Below are 24,673 nucleotides of genomic sequence, written 5' to 3'. Positions count from 1 at the left end.
AATAGCCTGGCTGTGTTCTGCACCATCAAGTCACTTCCAACTTAGAGCAGCCATATGAAGTAATGGCCTCCAAAACATCCTATCGTTAACAGCCTTGCTCAGATCTCACAAACTGAGGGCCGTGGGTTCCTTGATTGAGTGAATCCATCTTATGTTGGCTCTTCCTCTTCCTGCTGCCTTCAACTTTTCCCAACATTTTTTTTTTAGAAGAAAAGGAAGAGTTGGTTTTTATATGCCAACTTTCTCCACCACTTAAGAATCAAACCGGCTTACAGTCGCCTTGCCTTCCCCTCCCCACAACAGACACCCTGTGAGTAGGTGGGGCTAAGAGAGCTCTCAGAGAGCTGTGACTAGTCCAAGGTCACCCAGCAGCCTGCATGCGGAGGACTGGGGGAATCAAACCCAGTTCACTAGATTAGTCCAAACCACGGTCCAAACCACGGTTCTTAACCACTGCACCAAGCTGGCTCTCTTTTGCTTTTTTCCACTGTTAAGGTTCCCAAATTCTGATTTAAAACAAAGAAATTGCTGGCCCCCTGGACAGGGCTTAAGCGCAGAGCAGAACTTGTCACATCTGTGGCCATGACAGTACAAAGTGTCTCATAAAAGGAATGTGGCACAAAACATCAAATTTGAATTCATCAAATTCCAGAGGAGGCTACCCAAGAGAACGTGGTTGGACGAGAAAGATACCAGCAACACCAACAGCTGTGAGCGACACAGTGAACTGAGGGCTACGAGTGTTTCCACAAAATGTTTAGATGTTACTTCTTTCACAAGTTAGCCACGGGACGTGGCCAGGTCACGGCTTCGGGTCTCCAGGGCAACAAATGCAGCTTCCCAATGGTGTGAACAACGCCAGCTCCCACAGCCCCCAGCTGATGAAGAAACCACAGTGTGGGGGAGAACCCCTCCACTCCCCACACCAATGGCCCAATCAGAATCTGGCCCAACTGTGCTTTTTACACATGACTTGCCATGCGGACCTGCACCTGCTGTTCAGCTGCAGGTCCTGATGGTGATGTTGTGAAAGTAGTAACTCCTAGTAGAAAAGGGCAAGAGTCCAGTAGCACCTTAAAGACTAACAAAAATATTTTCTGGTAGGGTAGGAGCTTTCGTGAGCCACAGCTCACATCTTCAGATACAGCTAGATACGGCTCACTTCTTCAGATACGGCTACCCACTGTGTAGTAACTCCTAGTTTGGTTTCTGGCTTAATCCCACACATTCTTTTTGGCAGAAACTTCCACTGATTACAATGGAGCATACCTTTCCCCTCAGAATGTGTAAGATTGCAGCTCTACCGTAAAGATTTATATGAGTGTTTCTGTGTACTTTTAGCGTACTTTTATCATTTATTAAAGAAATACATCCTTTAGATTTCTCTGCTGTGAGTAAAGTATGTCATTAAAAAAAATAACACCTTGTGCCCTGCTCAATGAGGCAAGAAACAGATGGATAACACCTTTTATCCGGAACCCTGTGTGCGAATTGGATAATCGGAGGGTCCTTTTAGCACAGGTAGATTTTAATACTAGTGGCAGTTGCCAAGTTTCTTTCTCGGTCAATTAACATTAAAATATTAATACTTTTATTGGTTATCTAGATATTTACTTATATACAAATATTAAAATATATATTGGTTCTTGTAGGTTATCCGGGCTGTGTGACCGTGGTCTTGGTATTTTCTTTCCTGACGTTTCGCCAGCAGCTGTGGCAGGCATCTTCAGAGGAGTAACACTGAAGGACATGTCCTTCAGTGTTACTCCTCTGAAGATGCCTGCCACAGCTGCTGGCGAAACGTCAGGAAAGAAAATACCAAGACCACGGTCACACAGCCCGGATAACCTACAAGAACCAATAAACTCTGACCGTGAAAGCCTTCGACAATATTAAAATATATACCGTAGTTCCTTTTCCTTTAGTTTCAGTCTCGGTGTGACACTGTTCGAGGTGGAATTGGCTACATGAGCACTATCATTAAAGTAAAGTAAGTTAAAAAAAAGTAATACCTTTAACAATATATTTAGGGACTCGCTTCCCATCCTTCATGAAAAGACCACCCCCCTCCAAATCCCCCAGGGAAATTTTTCCAAGCTCAACTTACCAAGTTGAACTGCTGCTGGAGTTTTTCATTTGCATAGTTGATGCAGAATTGCTCGAAGCTGTTGATTTCGAAGGTCTCAAACCTGCAAATCAACACAATGATCTCAAGTCATGCCCCCACAGAACGGTTCTATAAGATCTGTTTTGGGATCATGCATCTCTGGTGACTAAAGGGAACCTCCACGTTCAGAGGCAGCTAACCTCTGAATACCAGTGCCAGGAGGCAACATCAGGGGAAGATCTCGGCATCTATGCCCTGTTGTTTGCCCTCCAGAGAGACTGGTTGGCCATTGTGTGGGACAGGATGCTGAACTGGATGGACCACTGGTCTGATTCAACAGGGCTCTTGAACACATGAACACCTGAAGCTGCCTTCTACTGAATCAGACCCTTGGTCCATCCAAGTCAGTATTGTCTACTCAGACTGGCAGCAGCTCTTCAGGGTCTCAGGTAGAGGCCTTTCACATTACCTACTTGCCTAGTCCCTTTAACTGGAGATGCTGGGGATTGAACCTGGGCCCTTCTGCATATCAAGCATATAATTAGGAACATAAGAACATAAGAAAGGCCCTGCTGGATCAGACCAAGGCCCATCAAGTACAGCAGTCTGTTCACACAGGGGCCAACCAGGTGTCTTTAGGAAGCCACAAACAAGACGACTGCAGCAGCACCATCCTGCCTGTGTTCCACCGCACCCAAAATAATAGGCATGCTCCTCTGATCCTGGAGAGAATAGGTATGCAGCATGACTAGATTCCATTCTAACTAACAGCCATGAATACCCCTCTCCTCCATGAATATGTCCACTCCCCTCTTAAAGCCCTCCAAGATGGCAGCCAGCCATCACCACATACTGGGGCAGGGAGTTCCACAATTTAAATATGTGTTGTGTGAAAAAATACTTCCTTTTATCTGTTTTGAATCTCTCACCCTCCAGCTTTAGCAGATGACCCCGTGTTCTAGTATTATGGGAGAGGGAGAAAAAGTTCTCCCTGTCCACTCTCTCCAAACCATACATAATTTTATAGACCTCTATCATGCCTCCCCTCAGCCGCCTTCTTTCCAAGCTAAACAGCCCTAAGGTCCCCATAGGACAGTTGCTCTAGTCCCCTAATCATTTTGGTTGCTCTTTTCTGCACCTTCTCAAGCTCTGTAATATCCTTTTTTAGGTTGGTGACCAGAACTGCTTCTTTTTCTCGGTTTGCCTACTGATGCTAAGTGTCCTTCATAACTGTCTGCATAGTATTGATGGTGGTGGAAAGAGTCATGGCCGACTTATGGTGACCCTATCGGGTTTTCAAGGCAAGAGACATTCAGAGGCGGTTTGCCATTGCCTACCTCTGTGTAGCGACCCTGGCCTTCCTTGGTGGTCTCCCATCCAAGTACTAACCAGGGCCGACCCTCCTTGGCTTCTGACATCTGATGAGATGGGGCTAGCCTGGGACATCTAGATCAGATAGACAGCCCAGGCATGTGGTGGAAAGTATCATCAGGTCACTGCTGACTTATGGTGACCCCGTAGGCTTTTCAAGGCAAGAGATGAACAGAGGTTGTTTGCCATTGCCTGCCTCCGTGTCACGTATTCTTTGTCAGTCTCCTATCCAAATACTAACCAGGGCCAACTCTGCTTTAGCTTCTGAGATCTGACCAGTTCAGCTTAACCAAATAAAAATAAATTAAAAAGAGAAAAGCTCAGTGCAAGAGGAGAGGAACCAATGTGTGAGAATAAAGTCTTACATGTTTGTTTCCCATATGGAAAAAAACAAAATGGAAAGAGTCGAACCAGTTGGATTTTGACACCTGGTCTCATTCCATCTGTGTAGATAGATCGTAGTATATAAACTACAAATATCAGAGTCCTGAAGTTGCCATATGAATTTGTCTCTGTTCACAGCACCTGCAGTCTCACGTACCGATGCTTACAAAAACAGGAAGAGCCTCACATTTATTTGATTTTCATATTGTTTCATTTATACCCTGCCTTTTGCCCTACGGAGACCCAAAGCAGCGTACATCACTGTCCGATAACAACAACCTTGGGGGGGAGGGTTAGATTCAAAGTCTGTGGCTTGCCCAAGGTCAACCAGAAAGCTTCCATGGCAAAGTGGGAATTCGAACCCAGATCTCCCAGAGCTTAGTCCAACACTCGAACCACTACACGACATTGGCTCCCAAGGAGCAACAATTAAAGAAAAGTTTTTGTCTGTTTGTGAAGCCAAAAATCATAATAGCCAATCCAACAGCAGTTTGAATAATTCCTCCCTTTCTTTTTAAAAGACAAATTGGGCACTAGATATATCCTGACTGACCTACCTATTTACAGATAATTATGTCTGTGGGTTTTGTTTATTTGCTTCTTTCTAGAACAAAGCGGGAAGAAATATGAGCCTCTTTCTTTCCATTTTTAAAACTTACCAGAAGATGAAATAGATCAGCAAGGCAAAATGCTTTTACTGCATCGTAAAGATAAAAAGCTTAAAATAACTTTTTATTGTCATTTTTAGCGGGTGACCATTTGTAATTCTCCATGCTCTACAACCTTCTTACGTTTAATACAGCGTAGTTGGGTTAAAAAATGTCCCCCAATTTCTCCGATGCTATCAGATTAAGAGCAAATGTAACAGCTTAATTTAACAGATAACGTGGACTGAAGGTTCAAGATAATACTGTCTGCTTTGATAGCTTGCAAGAGCGGTCTGCAGCCACCACTTGGAGGCTGGCAAACCCTATGTAGGAGACTAGTCATGTGGCAAACACTAGCATGTTTGAGATGTTAGACAGCTGAAGTGGTTATGTGGAAGATACAATGAAGAAAGCTTATATATATATGTATTATATATACATTTTTTGCCATCAAATCACAGCTGGCTTATGGCAATCCTGTAGGGTTTTTAAGGCAAAAGACGTTCAGACGGGGTTTGTAATTGATATGCCTACACATATATAATACATGGTGATCCGAATGGGGGTAGGGTTGTAAACCTCCAGTGGGAGAAGGGCCATAGCTCAGCGGTAGAGCATCTGCTTGGCATGCAGAAGGTCCCAGGTTCAATCCTCAGCATCTCCAGTTAAAGAGACTAGGCAAGTAGGCACCGTGACCTCTGCCTGAGACCCTGGAGAGCCGCTGCTGGTCAGAGTAGATAATACTGACTTTGATGGACCAAGGGTCTGATTCAGTAGAAGGCAGCTTCATGTGTTCATGGGAGCCTGGAGATCTCCTGGTATTACAATTGATCTCCAGATGACAGAGATCAGTTTCCCTGGAGAAAATGGCAGCTTTTGAAAGTGGACTCTGTGACATTATGCCCTGCTGAGCTCCCTCCCCAAACCTCACCCTTTCAGGCTCCACAATCCAAATCTCCAGGAATTTTCCAACCCATTGTTGGCAACCCTAAAGGGGGGGGGGACGAGGCACTGAACTGTGGAGAGGTACTGCGAACAAACCAATACACAAACGATGATGGTGCAGAAGGTAGAGGAGGTGTGTTGTACAAGGCAGAGCGCGCATGAAGAAAAAAAATGTCTGAATCCTGAAATGTGATTTATGAAATCGCCCCTCCACTGACAGATTTCAAAAGGGCTGAATGAGTTTATTCCCCAAGAACTTGCTGCTGCGGTTCAAAGTCCACACATCTTGCTGACAAGTGAATTCCTCAACCTTTTTTAGTGTTGAAGTCAAAGTTCTCTTCTCAAACATACACAGACAAGAGTTTAATTTCTGCCTCATACTTCCAGATTCAAAAATAGAAAACTGGACACTTTGGGCAAAAACGCATGGTCGCTTTATCCTCCTTTAATCCCTGTTTTAGCCAGGATCGAACGCACATTAGGCGAAATGCATGCGTTTGATCCTGGCTGAATCCTGGCTGAAACAGGGATTAAAGGAAGATAAAGTGACCATGCGTTTTCGCCCTAAGTGAACAAGTCGCACTTTGGTAAGGGACTATAGGGTTTGAGCCAGGATCCCTGAGGGGTCAGGCACCAGTTCCTTACTCATTAGAGAGACAGCGTGGTGTAGTGGTTAAGAATGGTAGACTCTTATCTTGAGAACCGGATTTGATTCCCCACTCCTCCATATGAGTGGCAGACTCTAATCTGGCGAACCGGGTTTGATCCCCTGCTCCTCCATATGAGTGGCAGACTCTAATCAGGAGAACCGGGTTTGATTCCCCACTCCTCCACAAGAAGCCTGCTGGATGACCTTGGGCTAGTCACAGATCTCTCTGAACTCTCTCAGCCCCACCTGCCTCACAGAGAGCTGTGGTGGGGAGGGGAAGGGAAGGCGATTGTAAGCCACTTTGAGACTCCTAAACGGTGAAGTGGAGTATAAAAACCAACTCTTCTTCTTCTTCATTACAGCCCCTCAGTCCCAGATCAATAGGGACACCTGCCATGTTCTTATAAAACACCACCACCCTTTGCTGGTCGTGGACTGTAATAAATACCTTTGCTTTGCACCACCACCCAAACAACCCAAAGTATCCATGTGGGATTCTCTCCATTCTGTGCTCTGTTTCAGCTGGGATTCTGGCTCCTACACATGTAGGGTTAAGCACACACACTTCTGGGTGACAGATCTGTGGCATGCGGGTGATGCATGCAGAGGTACCAGTGATCCAGTTTAAAAACACCAAGCACTGGAAACCCTGCGCAAGTAAAATTTTAGGAAGGTTTTCTCTTCATTTGTCTGATGTTGCTCCTAAACCAGCCATAGGGTGAAGATTCAGGGGAGGGAACTGCAGGCCCACCAGGCCCACAGGGTAGAACCCTCCCCTGAGGGATTCGAACCCGGCTCTTCCCAGCCCCATCACCACTAGGCTACACTGGCTATTTACAAAACAGACTTTCCCCTTTTTGCTTATAAGCGGACATTGTGCTTATGTGTATTTCTTCCTAAGGAAATATAACAGCCTGCAGGACTACCGATCAGGCTAGCTTGAAGGTTGGATTCCTTTTCATGAAAAGTGTAAAGCCACTGAGATATTTAAATGAAGAGGAAAGAACGAACAGAATTTGCACAAACTATTTCTTGCACACACCCCCAAAAGCCCCAAGTTTTACCCTTTTTTACTGATGCTTCTTCGAAAGAGAAGTACAATCATAGTTGACTGGATTTAGGTATGCATACCCACACTGCACATCATTTATACCCTGGTTGCAGTATCAACAGAATCAGCATTAAACACGCAAACAGGCAGATAAATCTCCCACCGTGGCTCATTCCACAAAGCCACCTGGATACATTAGATATGTACATTCCAAGTTTGCAAGCATCACTCTCTTCTGCATGGGTACCAAAAGCCAGACTGGAAATGATCCAGGATCTCCCTTGTTTGTTTTAGTAAACACTAAAAGTAGCCATTTGGTGTAGACGGGGGGGGGGGAGATTTTGACCAGGCTGTGGTCTCGGGGTGGGGAGTGAGCCATTTTGGGGATCTTGTGATTACAATCCTGAGGTAACACATGGCAAAGAGACTGAAATTTGGGAAGCCCCCAAGGCTGAGTCTCTCCTCGAGCCAGAACCTTAATTTCCCCATCTGCAGTACGGGGATAACAGCTTGGGTAGCCAGCCTCCAAGTGGGGCCGAGAGCTCTCCAGGAATTTCAACTGATCTGCAGACGACAGAGATAAGTCCCACGGGAGAAAATGCTTTGGGAGGTGGACTCTGTGGCATTATACCCCTCCACCCCACCCCCCAAATCTCCAGGAATTTCTCAACCTGGAATTGGCAGCCCAAATAATAATACTCACCTACTATACAGGATTGCTGCCAAGATTACCAAAGTCTGATTGCCAAAGAAGACTCAAGTCTGCAATGAAGATTTTACAGTGCCAGACAAATGCAAAGCATTCCCTAGTGCCCCCTCTCTCCTAGTGCCATTTGCCCCATAAGGGAAAGAATATCTTATTTATTTATTAAAACATTAATATCCCGCCTTTCCTCATGGTCCAAGGCGGCTTACAATAAGCGAAGAAGTGGTTTTTATATGCCGACTTTCTCTACCACTTAAGGGAGAATCAAACCGGCTTATAATCACTTTCCTCTCCCTACAACAGACACTCTGTGAGGTAGGTGAGGCTGGGAGAGCTCTAAGAGACCTGTGACTGGCCCAAGGTCATCCAGCAGGCTTCATGTGGAGGAGTGGGGAAACCAACCCGGTTCACCAGATTAGTGTCCACCGCTCATGTGGAGGAGAGGGGCATCAAACCCGGTTCTCCAGATCAGACTCCACCGCTCCAAGCCACCACTCTTAACCACGACACCACGCTGGCTCTCAATAATTTTAAAACGTTTCTGATAAAACCAGAATGAAATAAGCAACCCCAAACCTTCCCCTCCTTCCCCATCTTGAGATGCCTACCATTCAAATCCCCTCAAAGGCATGGGTACACAGGCAGGCCTTGTAGTTTCTCCTGAAGATCTCCTGAAGATCTCCTTGAAGATCTTCAAGGAGTGGGACCCCCCTCACCTCTTCAGGGAGATTATTCCACAAAGCCAGAGCCATGATGGAAAAGCCCTGGGCTCTAGTCAATGCCGCACGGGCCACTCTAAGTGGTGGGATACCCCAAAAATGGCGGCCTGAAAATCGTAAATGGTGCACAGGGACATACATAAGGAGACGGTCCTTCAAATATGTGGATCCCCAGTTATGAAGCACCAAAAGGGTACCAGTGTGGTTAAAGAGTGGTGGACTCTAATCTGGTGAACTGGGCCAGGTTCCCTTCTCCTCCACATGAAGCCTGCTGGGGGATGTTGGGCCAGTCACAGTCCTCTCTGAACGCTCTCAGCCCCACCTACCTCGCAAGGTGTCTGTTGTGAAGAGGGGAAGGGAAAGCGATTGTGAGCTGCTTTGAGACTCCTTATGGAAGAGAAAAGCGCGGTATAAAAATCAACTCTTCTACTTCTTCTACCTGTTTGGGTTTTTTTTAAAAGGAGAGTCTTGATCTTCATCACCCAGATTAGCTCAAAGGAGGAGAAATTGTGTGATATCCTTCAACACCACGGAAGAGGAAATCTGCTAATAGCACAAAGCTGTACTAATTTCCCCCCTGCTGGGAGGTGTCAGATTGATCCTTGCTATTCTAGACAACATTTTGAAGCAGCATATTCCGGATGGTCTCGGAAAAATACACATAAGCCCACATTCTCAAAAAGGACGACGGAATGCAAATAGATCTTTAAAACAGCATATTAGACCCAAAGGTTGTATTTCATGAACGGTGAAATTTCCCTGGGTCCTTCAGCTCCACTGTGAGCAGAACAGAACCTTTGGACCTAACCCTTGGTTTTATTCTTTGGTTTTAAATATTAACAATATGGCATTTCAACTTTTTGTGTGGCATTTTAGCTTTTTCCCCTTTTGCTCTTACTATACCCTGCTTTGGGTATTTCATGCAGAAATGACAACATCAATTTTGTGAATGCCTAAGGATTAAGTTACTGTTTTTTGTGTTTTTTTGCTATGTGCCACTGTGCCACCTCCGACTTATGGGGACCCTATGAATCAATGACCTTCAAAACATCTGATCATTTAAAGCCTTGCAGACTGTGGCTTCCTTTTTTGAGTCACTTCATCTCATGTTGTGCCTCACACTGGTACTTTTGAAAAGATTCAACCGTCCAGCATTGAATGCTGAATTTCCCCCCCTCCAACCCTGCTTAGCTTCCATGATTTGATGAGATTGGACTAACCTGGATCATCCAGGTTAAATTAAATCAAAAGAGTTTCCGTCTAGACATTAGGAAGAATTTTCTAACAGTTACAACAGTTCCTCAGTGGAACAGGCTTCCTCGGGAGGTGGTAAGCTCTCCTTCCCCTGGAGGTTTTTAAGCAGAGGCTAGATGGCCATCTGTCAGCAATGCTGATTCTACGACCTTAGGCAGATCATAAGAGGGAGGGCATCTTGGCCATCTTCTGGGCATGGAGTAGGGGTCACTGGGGGTGTGTGGGGGAGGTAGTTGTGAATTTCCTGCATTGTGCAGGGGGTTGGACTAGATGACCCTGGTGGTTCCTTCCAACTCTATGATTCTATGATCCAGATCAGGAAATGTACAAGACATACTGGATATTTACTACAGAGTGAAAAATGTCTTCCCATAGCAGTAGATCACTTCGTAATGCATTTTCTTATGATTTCAGGTGTCATAAATGAATAAAAGATGCTTTAGCCAGAAGTAGCAGATGGAAAAATCAAGCGGAGGAGAGAAGCACCACACAGGTACATGTGCCAAAGTAGTGAAGAGAGTCACCAATGTGTGATTGAAGCTGCCATTACACACCAGGACGCAGTCACCAAATGACCAAAGAAGGCAATAAGCACATCATTTCCATGTTACATTAGCGTGGGGTGTAGTTAGTTAAGCACACGACTATGTTGCCAACTGCTATGCTTGCTAATTGGAGGCAGAGATTAATTCAACTTATGCGCCAGCCACAGCTTAATACTCCACGTTTCTCTCTGCTGTTTATGGTAATGCAGCAAACGGGGATGTAGATGAAACCTTATCTGGCTCACGATAAAATTTTCAATGGCATCTATGGTACTCGGCCAGTTGCCCTTTTCTTGTCATAAGAACATAAGAAAGGCCATGCTGGATCAGACAAAGGTCCATCAAGTCCAGCAGACTGTTCCCACAGTGGCCAACCAGGTGCCTCTAGGAAGCCCACAAAAAAGACGACTGCAGCAGCATTATCCTGCCTGTGTTCCACAGCACCTAATGCTCCTCTGATAATGAAGAGAATAGGTATGCATCACAACTAGTATCCATTTTGACTAGTATCCATGGATAGCCCTCTCCTCCATGAACATGTCCACTCTCCTCTTAAAGCCTTCCAAGTTGCCAGCCATCACCACATCCTGGGGCAGGGAGTTCCACAATTTAACTATGTGCTGTGTGAAAAAAGTGTCATCCGCTTGTTAAGCAGCGCTGAAAGAGACACACCAATAAACAAATGGTTTAGCATCAGCACAAAATGCTAATGTGCCACGGATCCACGGGGCACGTTTCACAGGGCTCTTTGAGCACCAGCCGGTGGCTACAGATCTGAAAGATGCTTGACGGAAAGTTTAGGTCTTGCTGATTAGTATGCCTGGGTAGGAAAGTAATTCATTTCCAGTTCAACTGGCCAGACATCTTGAGGGGTGGTTCTGCTTTCCTCTGAGGAGGTTAGCTTGACTGACTTTGTCACCTAGAGGTACTTATAGTTACTCAACATGATACAAGGGGGGGGGGAATCTTCCGAGGAGGAAAAGGACAGCTCTCCTATAAGACAGAGTGAGGCGACTGGATTAGCTGGAAGGATGCATGTGCCGTTGGACTGACATCTCATTGCCAGTGATGGTGATTTCAAACATGTCTTTGAAATCAGTTAACTTTCCCACCCACCCCAGCCATTAAACATTAATGTGAGAGCTAAAATGAGACATTTCATTTGGGTCTTTAACTATGATTAAAAGCATGTCTTTCCCTGACCTGGATAGCCCAGGCTAGCTTGATCTCGTCAGATCAGGGAGGATAAAATGCAGGAGGGGAGAATCAAGCATGCCACATTGTTTTACTGAATCAGACCCTTGGTCCATCGAAGTCAGCATTGTCTACTCAGACCATAAGGCATAATTTCAATTTATTTAAGCATTTTGTTACACTCCACTTTTCTCCCCAATGGGGACCCAAAGCAGCTTAAATCATTCTCCACTCCTCCTTTTTTATCCTCACAACAACCCAGTGTGGTAGGTTAGGCTGAGAGTCTGTGACAGCCCTAAAGTCACCCAGCAAGCTTCCGTGGCAGAGTGGGGATTCAAACCTGGGTCTCCCAGATACTACTCCGATATTCAACCCACAACACCGCTATGGCTTTTTCCTGCAACGTCTCAAATTGCCCGTAGTAACAAGCATCTTTCTGAGGCAACCATGTTCCGCTCGAGGGAATGTTTATGGTATTAATTTGTGTAGGATGATTCGGGGCAGGGGGCGTGTGCCGGGTCTCGCTTTGGGGGAGGGACGTTGCAGCTAGACCTGTTGAGTTCCCCTGCTCCGATCCCGCGTTCTCGAAGCAGAGCCTCCCATACAGAAGTGTAAGCAAACAAGAAGGGGAGAGCTGGTCCTCACCTGTTTCCGCCCTAACAGATAACGGCTCTTTCGCTAATAAAGATCATATTCTTGACACGCCGCTGACAAAGCTGCTTATGCTGCAGGGGCCCCTTTGATCAATTAAATGTCACTTTGGCTCAGCCTTTTTTTTTTAAAACGACCCCCCCACACATCCATGACAAATAATCACCAATGGATGAGTGAGGAATTGGGGGGGGGGGAGAGGGTTGCATTAACAGACATTTTCATATCTAATGTGCTCTTTTATGGATATTATTGTCAAACACAAGTTCCTTATCTCAGTCCCTTGAACTGTCATACACTTCCTTGTCTTATTCTTACTGCTCTCATTTTCTTGTCACTAAGAGCTTTGGCAGGCCACCCCTTCAGTATGTGGGGTAGGGCCGGGGCTCAGAGGCAGAGCCGTGGAAGGTCCCAGATTCAATCCCCGGCATCTCCAGCAAAAACAAACAAAAACAAAGCAAGCTTAGGTGATGTGAAAGACCTCTGCCTGACAGCCCACAGATTAGCTGCCAGTCAGAGACAGTATTGACCCTGGTCTGAGAAATAAGGCAAATTCATGCATCTGTGTGCTTCTTGGCAGGGGCATTCAAATGGAAATCAAGAGAAGAGAGCTTATAAGGATTTGCCAGGTTCTCTTTAACAATTCCAAATCCATGGACCTGTTATAATTTGTCAAGGAACCGGAGACTCTTCTCTGTGACAAAAAGGCTAAAGAAAAATGGAGTTTCTTTGTTTTGAAAAGAAAGGGTGACCAAGAGGGAACATGATGACTGAGGTGCACACAAATCGGAATGGTGTGGAGAAACTGGTTTGGGAAAACCAGCCCGGTTCACCAGATTAGCGTCCGCCACTCATGTGGAGGAGTGGGGAATCAAACCCGGTTCTCCAGATCAGAGTCCACCACTCTTAACCACTACACCATAGCTGTTGGCATTCATGAACTAAGAAGGTGCAATGTTTGAACATGCTAACGCTTGTGACAGCATTAAGTTACAGCGTTAATGAAGTGCAAGTTTCAACCTTCCTCGCAATCAGCTGCACATCTACCCTGGTAAACCAAACCAAACTCCAAAAAGCCACAAATGCCAGAGCCCCAGACCCTCCCAAAAAGCGCTTCCTTCCTACCCGTAAATGTCCAGCACCCCGATGAAGGAGTGCTGCTTGACCGTCGTGTACAGGGCCTTGTTGACATGCTGCACGATCCAGTTGAACAGCTGGGCATAAATGTGCTTGGCCAGAGCGTTCCTGGCGTTCACCACCTGCTGGGCTGACATGGGCTTGACGTAGGTCTCCGAAGTGGTGACCAGCTTCCGGTGGCAAAGCCAGTGCTCCATCTGGCTGTGCTCCGCGCCCAGCAATCTGCAAAAATTACGCAGGTGTTCATCCTGTTTCTAGGACATAAAGAAAGACATCCGATTCAGCAAGTGCATGCAAGCCAGATGACAAGAACCCTGCCCACCCTTCTGACTGACGCCAGAGGGAGGAGCGAGCAGGGCGGCAGGGCTGTCTTAACAGCATTATAGGCCCCCGGGCAAAGCAGTGCACTGGGGGCCCCTACCTACACAACCACTCACAGGAATAAAAATGTAAATGGTCGATAAAATTAAAGATATCTTTATTGGGAATTCCAACAAAATCAGTGTTTAAACATTAAAAAATATTCTGCACAGCACAGACTGATCAACAAAAAAGTCTGAACAATATAACATGATATTTATAGTTTATAATATTTATAGTTTAGAATAGTATTTATTTATTAATTAGGGTTGCCAACCTCCAGGTACTAGCTGGAGATCTCCTGCTATTACGACTGATCTCCAGTCGACAGAGATCAGTGCACCTGGAGAAAATGGCCGCTTTGGCAATTGGACTCTATGGCATTGAAGTCCCTCCCTTCCCCAAACTCCACCCTCCTAAGGCTCTGCCCCAAAAACCTCCCACCGGTGGAGAAAAGGGACCTGGCAACCCTATTATTAATTGACAGCAAGTCACAACATACATAGATTACCATGGGATCTCTTTGCTCGTGGGGGCCCCGGGCAACTGCCCAGCATGCCCATGTATTAAGACGGCCCTGCAGGGCGAGGCTTTTGAGTTGCAGAGACGGAGCCCGATTTCAAAAAAGGCCGTCGGGACTATCATGCCCGGCCCTCCGCGTAGTTCTAAGTTATCACAGTATTTTTTTTAAAGGCAGTTTCATGTGTTCATAACCTCATGAGGGGTTGCCATAGATCGTCTGCAACTGGACAGTGTGCTCTCCACCACCTTACCACCACCGTTCTGCATCAAGGGACTCTCCCCATTACCTTTTTAATTTTTATTTATATGGGGGATACAGAAAAGAAAGTGGGAGGACAGGTAAGGGGAATTTACAAATCAATTTCAGTTGATGCCCAGCATAACTCTTCTACGTACCCTTACCCCCAGAAACTGGCGAATAGTTACTGAATATGATTTTTAATCCTAACCCTTTAATACTTCATTTCTATTCTATACTTCGTCAAAATTTACTGAGAAGCTGCTATTATTGTAATCTACAACTAATCACTTAAAGTTAATTCTATACTTCCTAGTAGGTTTGACTAGCGTTACAACATTATTATTTTATGTGTATCTATCTAAAAAGATTTGCCATTTCAAATTTGTAATGCTCAATCGGCATTCTTCGGAGCAGGTTTGTCAATCTTGACATGTTTGCAAATTCATCTAATTTTGTAATCCACTCTGTTTGGTCTGGAACGTTCTTAGATTTCCAGTACTTTGCAAATAGAATTTTTGCTGCCGTTGTTGCATACTGAAACAACTCCTTGTGTAGAGATTTTAGTTGGGGGGGGGGGAGTTATCCCCAACAGCATATACTTGGCATTTAAATCAAAGTTCGTTTGTAATGTTTCTTCGATTTCTCTGTGTATTTTCTTACAGTATTTTTTGGATGTTAGGAAAGGAGTTTGGAACTCTTTCCTCTCTACTTTTTTATTAAATGAAAGGTGAGAGGGGGCCCTTGTGGGCCTTATGATCCAACTCTGTGCTAGAATCCCAAAGCTCAAGCATCTCCTGGGTACCTGGTTCAATTGTCAAACCATTATTTGCAAAAAAAACAAAAAAAAAGCAGTACAATGGGGGGGGGGTTTTGCCCAGCAGGGCTGCTGATTGGCTGTGCAGACTTTTTTTTAAAGTTGCCACCACAGCATAAGGATTTTACCTTCAGTCATACAGTGACATTGGTATGCATGCAAGACAATATTTTTTTAATGATATTCTCATTTTAAAAGGCATTCTGTTAAACACAGCTTCTGTTTGAAATATTGAAGAGTTGCAATTAGAGTTATGCATGACCTCATTCCCTGACATTTTGTGGTTGGCTCAGACTCTTGAACACATGAAGCTGCCTTATACTGAAACAGACCCTTGGTCCATCAAAGTCAGTATTGACTATTCAGACCGGCAGCAGCTCTCCAGGGTCTCAGGCAGGGGTCTTTCACATCACCTACTTGCCTAGTCCCTTTAATTGGAGACGCCGGGAATTGAACCTGGGACCTTCTGCGTGCCAAGCAGATGCTCTACCACTAAGCCAAGGCTCCTCTCCCAAGGAGAAGAAACAAACATAGATGGTTTGCCATTCCCAGCCTATGCATAGCAACCCTTGGTGGTCTCCCATCCAAGTACTAATCAGGGCCGACCCTGCTTAGCTTCCAAGATCAGACGAGACCAAGCTAGCTTGGACCATCCATGACGCAGGGACATTTTAACGCCTGGGAGCCAGACCCTTCAAGATGCCTCTCTGTCCTGTATAGCCTGGCACTCAGGACATATACATGCAGACCAAGACCCAACTGAGAGTTGTGAACCAGGGCCACAACCCTCCAATCCTCTTCTCCACAGTCTTTGTTTTGTTGAACGGAGTTGTCTCGTTGCTAATTAAACAAGGTAACAGGCAGTTCCGGCACCATGCAGCTCCACTTACATGTTAATTAAAATAATGCCAAAACCATTAAGAAGATACAATGCTCTTGGAGAAGATTTCTTCAGTTACCCTAATTTGTCAAATCCCTGAAAATTAAACAATCCACAGCAACGTCTCCAGAGCAACAGCAGCAGCGCTGGCAAAGCACAGTTTTGTATTTTAATTAAAAAATAGAACTACCCTGAATGGGACACGACAATTGCTGATAGGATCAACAGATTTACTGGAAACATTACCATTGCATTTATACTGCTGGAATAAAAGCATACCAAGAGGCTGTCGACAGGCAGCTCTAGAGCAAGTTGGACTCATTGGGGAACATTTCCCTGGAATTGCCTCATCTCAACCAGAGGTACTATGCTGCCTCAGGTGAGGCAAGTTCTGGATGCCTTTAAAGTGGAACTCTGAAGGGAGGGGAGACCAAGGGGTTAAACGCATGGCCAATTTGTCTCGCCTTTGTGCCTTAAAAGTAGCGAATTCCCGTGGTCTAAACGCATGACCGTCCGAGGGCAGCGCATCGGACCCACCTTAGGCGCAATTTAAGCAAAACAAACAAACAAAAACCGGGTTAAACAATCCCTGGTTTCTAGCAATCTTTTCGGTGCTAAACCGCTACTTTTTTTAATTTCGCGGCATTACCGGAACGCCAGCATGCGTGTAATCACAAGACTAGCCCGCTACTAACCTCCTTTTGTTCAAGCTCCCAGCCCCGACAAACAGCTGAGCGGCAGGTGAGCAAGGGCGGGGCAGGTGCAAGCCGCGCTGCTGGCTAGGAAGGGAAGTGACGAGACGGGGAAGGAGAGCTCCTTCTATGGACTTCCAGGGGGAGGGCAGAGGGTGGAAGGGGCGGAGCTTCTCTGGCCTGAAGAGTAGCCAGGGAGGAAGCAGGCTGTGACCCGGCTGGCTGAGCATAGAGCCATCCGGGTAGCCTCCGAGGGAGAGGAAAGCTCAGACTCTCCCTCGGACTGGTCTGAGGCTGAAGAGGCGCCTCAAGCCCCGACCCTCTCCAGGCCAGACAGACGCCCCCCACCCCGACCAGCCCTGTAAGGGGGGGGTGCTTCACAAAGTCACGATGGTATACCGGAACGCTGGTGTCCCAAGAAAAAAAAAGGGGGGAAATCGGCTTTTGATTGGATAACCCCCCCAGCCAATCCTTGGGAAATGACACGGCGGTCACTTCCTGCTATCCCACATTATATGGGTGGCTCAAACGCACGGGGAGCCTCCAGCAGCTACTTGCTTCGGACTTATAGTGGGATGGACTAGCGTCATGCGTTTGACTATCCTGTCTCGGAATAAAATATTGTGAGATAAGGGAGGAGCGAACCAAGAACATTCTGCCCATGCGTTAATCCCCAAAGACAGAGCGGGAGACTGAGACCAAGATGGAGACCGAGCATCCAAAGAGCATCCTCTGCACAAACCTCAGTACAATGAATGGCAGCTGTGTCCAAGTACCTTCCCTTTAAAAATGCTACCTGTTCTCCTCTGTTGTTCCTTCTTGAACACAGGAACCTGCCTTATACTGAATCAGGCCCTGGGTCCATCAAGGTCAGTATTGTCTTCTCAGACAGGCAGCAACCCTCCAGGGCCTCAGGCAGAGGTCTAACAAATCACCTCCTGCCCGGTTCTTTTATCTGGAGATGCCGAGGATTGAACCTGGAACCTTCTGCATGCAAAACAGAGGCTCTTCCACTGAGGCACAGCCCCCAACTGCACAAGATGTGAGAGGAAAGCAGATTGAGGTAAAACACAAAATCAGAATTAAGCCCCAAGATGGACTCTGAGGTCTGGGGAGATTCCCAGTCACAAACTTGAGGCAAAGCAGGAGACATCCCAGCTCCCTAAAAGCGGGATTCTGTCCTTGAGGAATCTGATCCCATGTTCCTGACTTGGCTTTGGATGAGAGGCTGGACATACACTCCACACATGGAGCCTTCTTCAGAGAAGTCCCCCACCCCCAGAACACCTGGGAGATGCTACCTCTCTCTCACACACAAATGCATAAAGTCACCCTGTACAGAGTAATACCATTGGTTCTTGTAACCCAGTATTATCTGACTGTTCGCAGTTCTCCAGGGTCTCAGGCAGAGGTCTTTTGTGTCACTGGCTGCCTTGTTTTTTACAGCTGGGAAACCAGGGGCTGAACCATACCCCCCCCCTGCCCTCTTCCCTTTCAGAGCTCATCCTTTCTACAAAGCCTTTGGCTTTGTTTAGGCATGGGAGTTTTACCTGGGGCCCAAAGGTCGCTCGACCCACACTTTTCTGTTGGGGATCTATGCGCCAGCAGGCACCAAGCTCAAATCAGGCAGCATTTGAGTCCCTGCCCCTTGAAATGCTGCTTTGTAATTGGCTGTAGTGCTTTACGTGAGAAAAATGTCCCTCTTCCCCCGTGGAAACCCAAGTGCCGTTTTACACATCTTTAAAAAAAAACCGGAGCTCTCTAAAAGGAATGGGGGGGGGGGGGGAGAAACCCAAACGTCTTTTTAAAACCCTTTCTTGTGTGAGTCTGCTCAGAAAGAACTCCAAGAAATCAGGAAGCATTTGAGTCCCCACCCCTTGAAATGCTGCTTTGTAATTGGCTGTAGTGCTTTCTGTGAGATAAACCTCACTCCCCACTCCCCTGTCACGTGCTTTGGCTTATGGCGCCCACCGGCATCACATCGGGGACTCCTGTATTAGCACATATTGTTTGCTTGAGTGGAGTGTGGGAACTATTGCTGCTTCCAGAGTCCACACACTCTCTCAGGGCATGTGTCAATTTCTCCTTTGCTCAACCTGTATATTTGCCATTAAAGAGATACGGTAAAAGCTTAAAAACGTCTCCTGCACTCTTTCCTCAAAAGCAAACTGATCGTGCAAAGTTCTGCCCTCAGAACTTCATACAGCTCAGAGCTACAAGCCAATATCAGAGGTGACATTTATCTGGATTCAGAGGTATTTCCAATGTCACAAATACCATATCCCTACACAGGGTTGCCAACCTCCAAGTGAGTTTTCCCCAGAATTACAACTCATCTCCAGACTACAGAGATTAGTTCCCCAGGAGAAAATGGCCGGAAGGTAGACTATACAGCATCACATCCCTGCTGAGCCCCCTCCCCAATCACTGCCCCCCCCCAAATCTCCAGGAATTTCCCAACCCGGAGTTTACAACAAGCCTCCTAAGGCATTACCGATATCGTGCAGGACTCTCCATCACGTTCTGGATGAATATCCAAATTGCCCAGGTGCAAGATAGCAGCCAGTATCTTAAAAATGGTCATCTGATGGGTTTCCTTCACACCTAAAAGAAACAATCGATACCCAGTGTTCACAGCGGGAATATACTGAGAGTTGCTTGAACACGCTGGAAAACCAGCCACAGGGGCTGAATTCTGTTCCCACCCTGAGCATCTCAGCTTTTGCTTAAAACCAGAAAAGAGCTTGTTTGTAATCCGTTAGGACTATGAAAATAATGCAGAAAGAGGAAGTATGGTGCCTATACAAATCTCAGTTAGTATGGGGGGTAGGGGTTTCAGTGCGACATACAGCCCATTGCCCCACTCATGATTAGGGACACTAGAATGGTGCAAAATAGTAAAAACTGGAAAATTGGCCAAGACCAATAGAACTGATACACCTAATACAGGTGTAGAGTTCAACTTTCCTTGGAGCATTTTTAAAAAGTTTTAGTACACACATTTCCCATGTAAGGATTTAGATAGCTCTTCTGGTTCACCTCTCATGTTTTGGATCATTTGTATGTCCCAGAAAAACTATTTCACCTTTATACAACTAAAGCTGCATAAATATTTCATACTGACCAGCAAGAAATTGCCACTGATTTTAACTATTCATTACTGCATCATTTTTTTTAAAAAAAATTAACTCAAGAATTTATGACTTGCTTCTGAATAACAAAGGCTTTCCAAATGTGGAACAATGATTAAAGAGTAATATATATAGAGAGAGGGGTCCCCAATGTGGTGCCTACAGACACCTTTTCTGGCACCCACCATGTCTTTTTAGGAAGTGGGTGGGGTCAGGTGGGGCTTTTGCACAGCAAGGCTTCTGATTGACTATTGGAGATTTGATTGGCTGGGCAGATTTTTTAAAATGATCCTTTGGTAGCAGCTGCCGCCACAGCAAGAGGATCTGCCCTGTGACACTGCAGTTAAGCTGTGGCAATCACTTTGCGGCTGGCTCCACCTCCTGTGGCAGCCGTTATGTCGCTGCACCCACCATGCCGTGTCAGAATTCCAAATGTGCCTTCAGGCTCAAAAAAGTTGGAGATCCCTATTCTACGGGGAAGTTGCCCAACAAGTTATTAAAACCCCATCTCTTACCGAGCAGGGTGAATGCCTGCCTGGTTTTCTCAAAGTCACTGGCATCATCCACGCCATCGATGAAGGTATCACCCCCTTGAGCTGTGTAGAAAAAGTCTTCAGCAGACGCTGGGAGGGAGGAAATGGAGAAGGCAGAAAGCATGTTAGTGAAAACAAGAAGAATAGCACTTCATAGAATCAGAGTTGGAAGGGACCACCAGGGTCATCTAGTCCAACCCCCTGCACAATGCAGGAAATTCACAACTACCTCCCCCCACACACCCCCAGTGACCCCTACTCCATGCCCAGAAGATGGCCAAGATGCCCTCCCTCTCATCATCTGCCTAAGGTCATAGAATCAGCATTGCTGACAGATGGCCGTCTAGCCTCTGCTTCAAAACCTCCAGGGAAGGAGAGCTCACCACCTCCCGAGGAAGCCTGTTCCACTGAGGAAATGCTCTGTTAGAAAATTCTTCCTAATGTCTAGATGGAAACTCTTTTGATTTAATTTCAACCCGTTGGTTCTGGTCCGACCTTCTGGGGAAACAGAAAACAACCCGGCACCATCCTCTATATGACAGCCCTTCAAGTACTTCCCAGTTCATGCTTATTGGAGCATGCCTCTAACGCAGTCAATGCCATGCACCTTGTTTTCCCGCATGCTACACCCTAGAAAATGCCATGAACTGCTGTAGCAGCTGGTATCAGTTTTGGGCACCACAGTTTAAGAAGGATGTTGATAAGCTGGAATGTGTCCAGAGTAGGGAGACAAAGAGGGTGAAGGGTCTAGAAACCAAATCCTATGAGAAAAGGCTGAAGGAGATCGGTATGTTTATTCTGGAGAGGAGACGATTGAGAGGTGATATGATAGCCATCTTCAAGTATTTGAAAGGCTACCATATAGAGGACGGAACAGAGTTGCTTTCTGTTGCCCCAGAAAATCAGACTAGAACCAATGGGTTGAAATTAAATCAAAATAATTTTGGGCTAAACATTAGGAAGAACTTCCTGACAGAGCGGTTCCTCAGTGGAACAGGCTTCCTCGGGAGGTGGTAGGCTCTCCTTTGGAGGTTTTTAAGCAGAGGCTAGATGGCCATCTGACAGCAATGCTGGCTCTGTGAACTTAGGCCGATCATGAGAGGGAGGGCAGGAAGGGATGAGTTAGTGCTTGGCTCTCGTGGCCCTTTCTTACATGCCCAGGGAAATGTTCATCGCCACTTTAGGGTCAGGAAGGAATTTTAGTCCAGGCCAGACTGGCCCAGGGATCCTGGAGGTTTTTTTTTACCTTTCTCTGGGCATAGAGGTCACTGGGGGATTGGTGGGGGTAGTTGTGAATTTCCTGCATTGTGCAGGGGGTTGGACCAGATGACCCTTGGAGTTCCTTCCAGCTCTATGTTTCTATCTCAGGCCAGGAACATCACCTGGTAAGAGCTCCACGTCTGGATTTCTTCACAAGAAACTTAGTGCCTCACTGAAGAGGTACTAACTTTCCTTTCAGGGTCCCTACAGCGTTTGAGACATTCCTCCAAGCAATCTGGCACCGTGCCTCCTTTCGAGGCCCTTCAGTTGAGGCAGCCATGAACGGCTCCTTGCCATGCCTCCTCTTGAGAAAATGTACTTCAGAGGCTACGTGCTATTTCGGACAGCATATGGACGACACAGCTGCCTGTTCCCAAGTTTCAAGATGTGGCAGGCTGAAAAATTAAACATCTTGTCCTGGGGGAAGGAGAATGTTTTCCTTTTGAAGCCGATCATCAGTAAAACAGCCAGAGTTTCATTCAGTTTCTTCCGAGATATTTCTGCAGTAGAACCAGCCCTGCTTTTATTTAATAGAAGCAGCCCCCAGCTTTTCCACAGTTGGCTTACGGGAATAAATCACTGTTGACTCCACAAACTGTATTTTCTACCTGATTATACATATAACATGCACTAAAAGATTCAAGTTTTCATGATTAATCCAACGATTCTGCCTGATCAACTGTGCGCTCAGTGAACCTTTCCCGAGGACAGACAGCAGTGCCCTGGTCTTCACAACTTTCAGTTTTATGTTCCTTTCATCAAACAGCATCATTCACTTGAATAAGAATTTTAACATCTGCTGAGGTTACTTTCACAAGGACCGGGGGGGGGGGGTTTTGACAAAGCATTGCTGGTAAAAGGAGCATTGAGCGTATGGAACTGTGACAGAAACACACCTCTGTGTACCAGCATCCTCTCTCATGCATGCAAAATCTAAGGCCAGTTCACATCTGCATGCACATCACATGGTTTGTAGATGAATATCTGAACCCAGCTCTATTTGCAAATGCTGCATTTGAGGCAATGCGGGGGAGGTTAAATGAAGATTACATTTGGTGCTCAATATGCGCTGGGCCCTTTACACATGGAAGTCACCATTCCATCCTCCAAGTTCTCCAGGGACAAATATGCATGAGTGCATCAACCCTGAAGACTATATGCACACACAGAACACTGACTGTACAAATACCCATAAAATACACATTTTTTTAAAAAACAGACACACAGTACTGTCTTGGAACGACGAGCGTTCCAACTCCATACATCAATTCATTCTGTTCACACCACTACTGCCTGTCTCTCGCGCACACTTCTTCCACATGCCACTTTCTATGAGTAAAACATCCTCCAAGGAAACTAGCACCTTCTCACAGCTGTGTTTCAGCTAAGAATAAGCAAGTCAGAAAACTGTTCACACACCTCACCTAGTCTGGACTACAGCAATCCTTTAAAAAATCCCTTGTCCAGCAGGAAGGCCAAAGTCCCATCTTCACGTTGTAGATGGAAGGCCGACCGGCAGAGATTTGCCTAAGGAAGCCTAATGAATTCATGGCCCTGGTGAGACCTGAACGGAGGGGAAGGGTCTCATATTCTGCATTATATTAATTCTCCTGGGCAGCAAAATTCGCCTTTGAGAGTAATGAAGGACACAAGAAGCTGTCTTCTACTGAGTCAAACCACTATCAAGGTCAGCATGGTCTATGTTGACTGACAGTGGCTCTGGCGCTGGGTCTCTTTTCACCTCCGGGAAATTCCTGGAGATTTGAGGGTGGAGTCTGGAGAGGCCAGGGTTTGGGGAAGGGAAGGACGTCTGAGAGATAGAATGCCATAGAGTCCACCCTCCAAAGCAGCCATTTTCTCCATGGAAACTGATCTCTGTAACCTGGAGATCAGCTGTAATACCAGGAGATCTCCAAGCCCCATTTGGAAGTTGGCAATCCTTCCTGACCTACTAACTAGACCTTTCAAGCGGTGATGCCGGGGACTGAACCTGGAACCTTCTGCATGCAAAACAGGAACTCTATCACTGAGCCATGGCCCCACCCCAAAATCAGAGACAGTAATATAACCTCTGCAGGTTATATAATATCTGCATCATGCTCCTGAGTAGCAGTTTCACTCCTCAGGTCAAGGCCGGCTCAGAGTGTCTTCAGGGAAGCAGATTACTCTGCCCACACCAGAGCACTCTTGGTGGTGGCTCTCGTGTGGTGGGGAATGGCCTTCCAGAACATGTCAGAATGCCACACCACACACATTAGCAGTATTTTGATAGCCATATATGACCAAGTTTAGACAGGGCTTCCAGTAGATCCATATTTCTGGTCATCTGACTTTGCTATTATTGTACTATATTTATGTTTTCTGTCTTAATATTTTTTTTTTAAGTTTTACTAACATCTACCAATCACATCCATTCACAAACATACAATGTGTACCATCTTTCAGGGAGTACATTTTGAATTAATCGCTAATATCTTACTTATCATTTGTTTAATCAAAATTCAGCTTAGCTCCTTTACAGTTATTCCCGCTGCTTCCCAAGCTATCTATCTAACTGGTACTCATACTTAAAGCTTAATACTTTCCAAGCTATTTAATACTATATTTATGTTTTCAATGGTTTGTTCTATTTTTAGTGTACCAGTATTTTTTTTTCAATCAGTGTAATCCAGTTTATGGGGCGGCCATAAATCGACTGTGACTTGACGGCACGTTACACTCATGCCCAATCCAGCTTGAGTACTTTTTTTTTGGGGGGGGGGTTAGAAAGGTGGACAAAAAGGGTCTTGAAAGAACAATTAAAAAGGACAACAAAAAGGTAAACAAGCATAGCAATGCACACTAGCATAAAAATTTCAGCAAAGCTGCTTGGCTGTCTAA

At 45.9% G+C, this 24,673-nt stretch overlaps 1 protein-coding gene across 1 annotated transcript in view; it reads right to left on the bottom strand.

Moving 5' to 3' along the window:
• MYO5B (myosin VB) overlaps positions 1 to 24,673 on the bottom strand; it is a 336,132-nt gene that overhangs the window by 129,124 nt on the left and 182,335 nt on the right. The window contains exons 8-11 of the mRNA XM_056847832.1: positions 20,516 to 20,623; positions 19,364 to 19,473; positions 13,349 to 13,614; positions 2,108 to 2,189 (exon numbers count right to left, since the gene is read on the bottom strand). Of these exons, the coding sequence (XP_056703810.1) occupies positions 2,108 to 2,189; positions 13,349 to 13,614; positions 19,364 to 19,473; positions 20,516 to 20,623 (566 nt within the window). The remainder of the gene's footprint in view (positions 1 to 2,107; positions 2,190 to 13,348; positions 13,615 to 19,363; positions 19,474 to 20,515; positions 20,624 to 24,673) is intronic.

The sequence above is a fragment of the Euleptes europaea genome, chromosome 4 (assembly GCF_029931775.1).
Source record: "Euleptes europaea isolate rEulEur1 chromosome 4, rEulEur1.hap1, whole genome shotgun sequence".
Lineage (NCBI taxonomy): Eukaryota > Metazoa > Chordata > Lepidosauria > Squamata > Sphaerodactylidae > Euleptes > Euleptes europaea.
Note: the sequence above shows the minus strand (reverse complement) of the source record. Positions and strands in the feature narration are given on the sequence as shown.